Raw genomic sequence first — 10,000 nt, 5'->3', positions numbered from 1 at the left:
AGTGCCCTAACAACAACTCAGAATACATAGTAACTGCATAGCAACACACTCACAACAACCCTAAATACCAGTAACACCCTAGTAATGCCCTAACAACCACCCAACACAACCTTGTAACCACATAGCAACACACCAACAACCACCCACAAAACATACAACACCCTAGCAATACCCTAACAACCAACCAGAACACATAGTAACTGCCTAGCGACACTGTGGCAACCGCAAAGAATACCCAGCAACACCTTAATAAAGCTCTAACATTCACCCAGGACACCTAGTAACTGCATAGCAACACCCTGGAAACCACATCTAATACCTAGCAACACCCTAGTAATACCTTAACAACCACCCAACACAATCTTGTAACCACATAGCAACACCCTGACAACCACCCACAAAACATACAACACCTTAGTAACGCCCTAAAAACCTCACAGAACACATAGTAACTGCCTAGAAACACCCTGGCAACAAAACCTAATACCCAGCAACATCCTCACAATCACATGGCAACACACTTGAAACCTCCCAAAAATGGACAACACCCCAGCAATGCCCTAGCAACCACCCAAAGCACCACACAATACCCTGGCAACCACCCAAAAAATCTGCAACACCCGGACAATTCCCTAATAGCCAGCCAAAACATCCTGGTTACCACCTAAAAACCCCAGCAGCACCCTAGTAACCCCATAGCAACAGTCCAGCATCTGCTCTGAACAGCTGTAGACTGAAGCATCAGACCAGGGATTCTCCAGTGCTCAGATCTGTGTGTGTCTGCTGCCCTCTGCTGTCACACACACACAACTGCAGCTCTGCCATCATTAGAGTGTGTGTGTGTGTGTGTGTGTGTGAATGAAGATGATGATGAAGAGTATTATGGTCTGTCTCTCCGCAGACGCCACTAAGATCACTCTGGCTCCGTCGAATGCGGATGTGAGTGTGGGCGAGGACGCTCGTATGGAGTGTGTGGCGTCTCATGACCCCGGCCTCGACCTCACCTTCATCTGGAGCCTGGACGGACACACCATCGACCTGCAGCGGGACGCACAGCACTACCAGCGCAAGATGGTGAAAACACATGACACACACGCGATTGAAGGGGCAGTTCACACTCAACATGACCATACACACACACACACACACACACACACTGTGTGTAACTGTGAGCGGTTTCCCCACAGGACAGTGCGAGCGGGACGTCCAGCTCAGAGCTGCTGATCACACACACACAGCTGAGACACGCCGGACGCTACAGCTGCACCGCACAGACACCTGTGGACAACACCACTGCATCTGCAGAGCTGGTGGTCAGAGGTCAGAGGTCACGCTTCACACACACACACACACACTGCTGCTACTGCTGAGATACTGAGCTCTGTGTGTGCCTGTTTCTGTGTGTGTGTGTGTGTGTGTGTTCGCAGGTCCCCCAGGGCCCCCTGGTGGTGTGCGTGTGGATGAGGTGACGTCTGACAGTGTGAGGGTGCTGTGGAGTCACGGCACTGACAATCTGAGCCCCATCTCCAGATACACCGTCCAGCTCAGAGAATCTGCAGCGCAGCAGGACTGGAGAGACGCCGCTACCTGTGAGCACACACATATTCATATTCATACTTATCATCAGACGGATAACCAGAGTTTGTCTTGACTGTGTAAACCAATCACTAACACTAGTATAGTATAGTATAGTATAGTATAGTATAGTATAGTATAGTATAGTATAGTATAGTATAGTATAGTATAGTATAGTATAGCATAGCATAGCATAGCATAGTATAGTATAGCAGCAGTAGGATACTATATCAATACTATAGTATTATAGTATAGTATTATTATAGTATATAGTAGTACAGTTTAGTAACTATTGTATAGTATAACATATCAATACTAGCATAGTATAGTATTGCAGCACCAGTGTAGTATAGTGTACAATAGTGGAGAATAGTATAGCAGCACTAATATAGTAATCAATACTAGCACAGTAGAGATTTGCAGCAGTAGTATAGTATATTAATTCTAGCATAGTATACTATAGTATTGCACAACTAATATAATACAGTATATCAATACTAGTATAGTATAGTACCTGTAATATAATATAATATAGTATAGTATAATATAGTATAGTATAGTATATAATAGTATAGTATATAATAGTATAGTATATCAGCACTAGTATACTGTAGCATATGAATACTTGCTTAGTATAGTGTAGACTTGTAATAATAGCATAGTATATATATCAGCACTAGTTTGGTGAAGTATATCAATACTTGCAGATTATGGTATAGCAGTCCTACTATAGTGTATCAACACTTAGATATTATAGTATAGTATAGCAGGAGTAGTGTAGGATAGTATATGAGTATAGCGGCAGTAGTGTAGTATAGTATAGAATTATAGTTTAGACGCAGTATAGTACTGTTGTATAGTAAAGTATAGAAGTACAGTATAGTATAGCAACAGTGTTGTATTATAGTATAGTATAGAAAAGAAGTATATTATAGTATACCAGTAGTACTGTAGTATAGTATAGTAGTATAGTATTGTATACTATAGAAGTTTAGTACAGAAGTATAGTATAGTATAGCATCAGTGCTGTATTATAGTATAGTATAGAGGTATATTATATCAGCAGTGCTGTAGTATAGTATAGTATAGTGTAGTATAGTATAGAGGTATAGTATAGCATCAGTGCTGGTGTATAGTATATTATAGTATAGTATAGAGGTATATTATAGCAGCAGTGCTGTAGTATAGCATAGTATAGAGGTATAGTATGTATAGTATAGTATAGCAGCAGTGCTATCGTTTAGTGTATTATAGTATAGTAGTTTAGTATAGAAGTATGGTAAAGTATACCTCCAGTATTGTAGTATAGTATAGCAGCAGTGTTGTAATATAGTATAGGGTAGTATAGTGTAGTATAGCTCCAGTATTCTAGTATAGTATAGTAGTAGAACAGTATAGTATAGACTATATCCAGTATATCCACTAGTATAGAGCTCCTCCAGCTGTTAACCAATCAGCTGCTGTGTTGTTCAGCCCCAGTGAATGTGGAGGGAAATGCAGAAATGGCCACCGTGGTAAACCTGCTGCCCTGGACGGAGTATGAGTTCCGGGTCATCGCCACCAACACACTGGGCACCGGGCCGCCCAGCGAACCCTCACCCAAAACCACTACTAGAGAAGCACGTGAGTCTGACTACGTCTCAAGCACCCTTAGTAGTGTGCACACCTGCCCTCACTCACTACTGCTGAGAAATCAGAGTCTGCCACTGCAACACTCTAAAATACTGTAGTAACTGCACTGTGTGTGTGTGTGTGTGTGTGTGTGTGTGTGTGTGTGTGTGTGTTTGTGTGTGTGTGTGTGTGTGTGTGTGTGTGTGTGTTTGTGTGTGTGTGTGTGTTTGTGTGTGTGTGTGTGTGTGTGTGTGTGTGTGTGTGTGTGTGTGTGTGTGTGTGTGTGTGTGTGTGTGTGTGCGTCCACAGGGCCGATCGTGGCTCCGTCAGACATAGGTGGCGGGGGAGGGACCAGCCGAGAGCTCACCATCACCTGGACGGTACACAACCCTGACCCTCACACACACACACACACACACACACACACACACACACACACACACTGATTAACTCTTCTCTGTACTCGGGAAAGCTTTAATGCATTTATATGATGACACTTTATGTAGACTATAGCTCATATCTTCAGAAGCGACAGCAGCAGCAATGTGTACATACCGTTATTCTGAACACACACCACACTACACACCTTTATAAACATCTACTCAGTGTGTGTGTGGTCCTGTCGTCTGCAGCCGGTGCAGTCTCAGTATTACTACGGCAGTAACTTCGGCTACATCATCGCCTTCAAGCCCCATAATGACCCAGAGTGGCTGCGGGTCACCGTCACTGACCCAGAGGCGCAGAAATACGTCCACAAAGACCCCAAAATCCCCCCGTCCACACGCTTCGAGGTCAAGATGAAGGCCTTCAACAGCCAGGGGGAGGGACCCTTCAGCAACAGCGCTTTCATATACTCTGCACAGGACGGTGAGCACACACACACACACACACAAACACACACACACACACACACACATACATACACACTCACAGATCAATCATGTGTTCATGTTCGTGTGTGTGTGTGTGTGTGTGTGTCAGTGCCGGCCGAGGCCCCCATCATCACAGAAGCGAGGGCTCTGTCTGCCACTGAAGCAATCGTCATCTGGGTGCCTGTGCAGCTGCCGACGGTGGAGAGATATCAGGTACACACTGCTCATCACTGGGCTTCAGTGCTCTGGGTCATCTGTTCTGCAACATAGCAACACCCTGGCAACCACCCAGAATACCCTACAACACCTTAGCACTGACCTAACAACTGCTCAGAATGCATCATTATGCCATAACAACACATTGACAACCACCCAAAATACCCTAGCAATGGCATAACAACCACCCAGAACTGCTTAGTAACGTGAAGCAATACCCTCACAACCACACAGAATACCCAGCAACACACCATGCCATAGCAACCACCCAATACAACCTTGTTACCACATAGCGACACACACACAACCACCCACAAAACATACAACAAAAGCAATGCCCTAGCAACCACACATTAATGACATAGCAACACCCTGGCAAACAGTGAAAACATCCTACAACACAAAACCAGTGCCCTAACAACCACTCAGAACACATAGTAACTGCATAAAAACACATTTACAGTCACCCAAAATACACTAGCAGAGCCTAACAACCACTCAGAACACATAGTAACTACATAGCAACACCTTGGCAACCACCCAAAATAACCTACAACACTCGAGCAGTGCCCTAACAACCACCAGACCACATAGCAACTGCATAGCAACACATTGACAACCACCCAAAACAACCCACAACGCTCTAGCAGTGCCTAACAACCACCCAGAACACATAGTAACGGCAAAGCAACACCTTGAAGTCCCCAAACAACTCAATGCATAATAATTGCATAGCAACACACTTAGAACCATACAAATCCCCCTTCACCCCCACCACCACCACCACCAGCCAGTGCGGCTTATCTGAGCTCTGTCTGCTTCAGGTGCGGTACTGGCGTGAGTCTGTAGAGAACGAAGCGTCTGCTCAGCGGGTTCTGGTGTCCAGTCGAGAGAATCACACACGTCTGGACAACATGAAGCCCGACTCACACTACCTGGTGGAGGTGCGCGCGTGTAACGGAGCCGGATACGGACCCGCCAGCCAGCGCAACAGGATATACACCAAGAAGTCCCGTAAGTCCCTCAGCTGCAGCTACCGGCCGATCAGCTGATGCTCCTGTCCTCACTTACAGTTAACACACTGGCCTACAGCGGCAGCGTGCAGCTACACACACACACACACACACACTAACACTGTATTCACACGGGGGTCAGCTCAGACGGTAGCCAATTGCAGACTAATTTCATTGGCTGACGCTGCTATGATGATCACGTCAGCCCTTACTTCAGACACGCCCCCTCTGTCCAGCGCTGACGCTGAAGCCCCGCGTGAATCAGGACCTCTACATCAGAGGAAGAGGAGTCATCATACTGGAGATGCGAATGTTCTGAAAGCCCCTAAAGTGTGTGTGTGTGTGTGTGTGTGTGTGTGTGTGTCTTTCAGCTCCCAGTCGTCCTCCTAAGATCATCAGCACTAAGATGCACTACAGCGGCACCTCCATCAACATCGCCTGGGAGAAGGTGGAGTCGCTGAACAACGAGTCAACGGTGGCGGGATATAAGGTGAGGCGCGCTCCGTCACTCCTGCTGACCAATCACAGCTCACACTCACGCCTGCTCTCACTCAGGTCCTGTACCGGCAGCACGGCCAGCCCAGCGGCACGCTCTACACCACCGAGAAGCAGTCCATCGACCTGCCCATGAGGAGGGGGGAGTACCTGGTGGAGGTGCGGGCACACAGCGAGGGTGGAGACGGGGCCGTCGCACAAGTGCGCATCACAGGTGAACAATCAACACACCACACAACACACCCTAACACACCCTAACACACCACACACAACATACCACACACAACAAATCACCTTCCTTCAGCTTAGTGCCTTCATTCATCAGGGGTCGCCACAGCGGAATGAACCACCAACTATTCCAGCATATGTTTTACACAGCGGATCCAGCCGCAACCCAGTACTGGGAAACACCCACACACCCTCATTCTCACACACACACTCATACACTACAGCCAGTGTAGTTGATCAGTTCCCCTATAGCGCATGTGTTTGGACTGTGGGGGAAACCGGAGCACCCGGAGGAAACCCACACCAACACGGGGAGAACATGCAAACTCCACAAAGAAACACCAACTGACCCAGCCGAGACTCAAACCAGAGACCACAGTGCAACACCACTGAGCCACCGTGCCGCCCTCACAGTTATTTTAGACAGTATTGCATGTTTTCCAGCATCATGCCAGCATTTAATCTGCATATAGCGCCCTCTAGTGTCCCACATGGGCACTGCAGCCTCACTGTGTGTGTGTTTGACCCTGCGTGTGTGTGTGTGTGTGCAGGTTCGGCTCCGGCTCCGGCTCTGGCCTCGGCTCTGCTGCTGCTGCCGCTCCTCTGGACTCTGATGCTCTGAGCGAATGTAGACTGACGTGTTCAGCGGTGAAACACACACACACACCGGCGGACTGCAGACACGCGTGTGTGTGTGTGTCTTCTCAATATGCCTTACAGCATCTCACTCTGATCTCTCACTGAGCTCTGATTGGTCCAGACGGAGCGCCGCTGCCGCACCTGCTGTCAGGTGTTTTGGTGACAGATCAGCGTCTGAGCGTCTCATGTTTGTGTGTGTGTGTGCGTGTGTGTGTGTGTGTGCTCGTCAGATCAGTGGCTTCTCTTCTCTCTGTGGACGGATACAGTCAAAGCAAACACACACCTGCTCCCCTTCAGCTTCGCTATATTATATGCAATAATTGATGCGTTCCTCAACATTAGACCTGTGCTATACGGTAGATTACGCTAGACGATTATCCTGAGGAGTGTGTGTGTGTGTGTGTGTGTGTGTGTGTGTGTGTGTGTGTGTGTGTGTGTTTGATGGAGAGGAGAACATCTGTGTTCACACCACAGCTCTGCTGAACGCTGGACTCTGATTGGCTGCTGGTCACTCTCAGGTGTTTGGTTATTGTCAGATAAAGGCACAGCTAAAGTAGTTCCGGCAGGTTTAGAGCAGCTCCATATCCCTCTGCTGAATGATTTCAGTTATTCACAGCTACAGCAGAACACAACAGAACTCCTCCTGCTCCTCCTCCTCGTCCTCCTGCTCCTCGTCCTCTCCTCCTCAGGAGGTGTGCAGCACAGCTCTGTTGTTTTGACTGTATCTCTCGGGTCAGGTGTGTATCGGTGATGAATGTCTTTAACTCAGTTTACTGCAGAATAGTGTGTGTAAGAGCGCGTCTAACTCTCTCTCTCTCTGTTTATATTGACTGTGGCTGCGGACACACACTCCTCATCTGTGCCATTGTTCTATCAGCCTGTGCTCTATGATTTGCTGTGTGAGTGTGTGTGTGTGTGTGTGTGAGTGGGTCTGGAAGTGTACATAAGTGTGTGTGAGTATGTGTGTCTGTGAGAGAGTGTGTGTGTGTGTGTGTGTGTGTGTGTGTGTGTGTGTGTGTGTGTGTGTGTGTGTGTGCTGGCCTTCAGGAGAGTTTTGCCAAATGCATGGATGCCTTGAGCTTTAGCGGCCTGCAGTTATCCAGAGGCCTGATGCATGATGGGATTGCGTGACTGATCTCCATTCTCATTGGCTGTGTGTCGCCGGTTCAGTTCGCAGCAGGTCAGACTCTCTAACAGAAGACTCACCTGTCAGTCATTACTTACCTGCTTCATTCTTCAATTAAACTTTATAGAGACCAAACCAGCACGCGTCAGTCTGATTCCTGCTGTCCTCTCTCTGTCCTCCATCTCTACAGCTCACACACACACACACACACACACACACACTGCTCCACATTCATGATGTTCACATGTAAATGAACCATCAACCAGCATTAAACACAGAGGAAGAGCAGTGAATGCCTCTCATTGGCTGATTCCTCCAGACTTCACCCACTCACACACACACACACACACACACTGCTGTTGGTGGTGGTCTGGTCATCAGCTGCTCTGCTGGATGAGCTCAGGTCAGTCATCATGTGTTCTTCACTGCAGTGAATCAGCAGAGACTCCTCAGATCAGGTCAGCTTGTGTCTCTGTATTGATCAGATAATTTGGTCTGTCGGTTTCACATTTAGTTTTGCCCTTTTTTAATCACATGATCTGGTTGTACATATAAACACACATAATTAATTACACAGTGTACATATGAAAACACACTGACTTGTCCAGTGACTCATCTAATTAGCATAATTAAGTCTGTAAATTGAACTTTAAGCTGAATACAAAATAACGAGTAGAGGTATTAATAAGATAATAACACTCGCCACACGCAAACATAGTGTTATACTGTATCTGAAATCTACAGTCGCTAAGGTAACACAACAACTATAGTAATTGATCTCTTGCTGTGATTCTACAGACGCTATGGTAACACAACAACTATAGTAATTGATCTGTTGCGGTGATTCTACAGTCGCTATGGTAACACAACAACTATAGTAACTGATCTGTTGCGGTGATTCTACAGTCGCTATAGTAACACAACAACTATAGTAATTGATCTGCTGTGGTGATTCAACAGTTGCTATGGTAACACAACAACTACAGTAATTAATCTGCTGCGGTGATTTTACAGTTGCTATGGTAACAACAACTACAGTAATTAATCTGCTGTGGTGATTCTACAGTTGCTATGGTAACACAACAACTATAGTAATTGATCTGCTGTGGTGATTCTACAGTCGCTATGGTAACACAACAACTACAGTAATTAATCTGCTGTGGTGATTTTACAGTTGCTATGGTAACACAACAACTACAGTAATTAATCTGCTGTGGTGATTCTACAGTCGCTATGGTAACACAACAAATATAGTAACTGATCTGTTGCGGTGATTCTACAGTTGCTATAGTAACACAACAACTACAGTAATTTGATCTGCTGTGGTGATTCTACAGTTGCTATGGTAACACAATAATTACAGTAATTAATCTGCTGTGGTGATTCTACAGTCGCTATGGTAACACAACAAATATAGTAACTGATCTGTTGCGGTGATTCTACAGTTGCTATAGTAACACAACAACTACAGTAATTGATCTGCTGTGGTGATTCTACAGTTGCTATGGTAACACAATAATTACAGTAATTAATCTGCTGTGGTGATTCTACAGTTGCTATAGTAACACAACAACTACAGTAATTAATCTGCTGTGGTGATTCTACAGTTGCTATGGTAACACAATAATTACAGTAATTAATCTGCTGTGGTGATTCTACAGTCGCTATGGTAACACAACAAATATAGTAACTGATCTGTTGCGGTGATTCTACAGTTGCTATAGTAACACAACAACTACAGTAATTGATCTGCTGTGGTGATTCTACAGTTGCTATGGTAACACAATAATTACAGTAATTAATCTGCTGTGGTGATTCTACAGTTGCTATAGTAACACAACAACTACAGTAATTAATCTGCTGTGGTGATTCTACAGTTGCTATGGTAACACCTGGTATTGTATTGTGTTTGTCAGTGCACTGTAGTTAATTGTACAGAATGCTGAAGGTTATCATTCATTAACAGAGGTCATGTATAATGTGCATTACCCGCTTTACTATAGCTCTCACTCACTCACTCACTCACTCACTCACTCACTCACTCTAATTCGGCTCATTCTCTATTTATCAGGGGTCGCCACAGCGAAATGAACCACTAAATACTTTGGTATATATGTATAACCGGCAGAGGCCCTTGTTTTACGGTAGTACGTGTAAACTCCCTGCAGTGTTGATTATATTAGTGTTTACGTGCGTTCAGAGCATTAGAGAATATGATAATAATT

At 45.6% G+C, this 10,000-nt stretch overlaps 1 protein-coding gene across 1 annotated transcript in view; it reads left to right on the top strand.

Moving 5' to 3' along the window:
- cntn1a (contactin 1a) overlaps positions 1-6,851 on the top strand; it is a 34,084-nt gene extending 27,233 nt beyond the window's left edge. The window contains 11 exon segments of the mRNA NM_180969.2: positions 902-1,074; positions 1,188-1,320; positions 1,428-1,589; positions 3,049-3,198; positions 3,496-3,566; positions 3,819-4,053; positions 4,168-4,271; positions 5,099-5,288; positions 5,659-5,777; positions 5,843-5,996; positions 6,562-6,851. Coding sequence (NP_851300.2) covers positions 902-1,074; positions 1,188-1,320; positions 1,428-1,589; positions 3,049-3,198; positions 3,496-3,566; positions 3,819-4,053; positions 4,168-4,271; positions 5,099-5,288; positions 5,659-5,777; positions 5,843-5,996; positions 6,562-6,632 — 1,562 coding nt within the window. The 3' untranslated portion in view covers positions 6,633-6,851.
- Positions 6,852-10,000: the final 3,149 nt, after the last annotated feature.

Source organism: Danio rerio, chromosome 25, assembly GCF_049306965.1.
Source record: "Danio rerio strain Tuebingen ecotype United States chromosome 25, GRCz12tu, whole genome shotgun sequence".
Lineage (NCBI taxonomy): Eukaryota > Metazoa > Chordata > Actinopteri > Cypriniformes > Danionidae > Danio > Danio rerio.
This window is presented reverse-complemented; position numbering and strand designations above follow the sequence as displayed.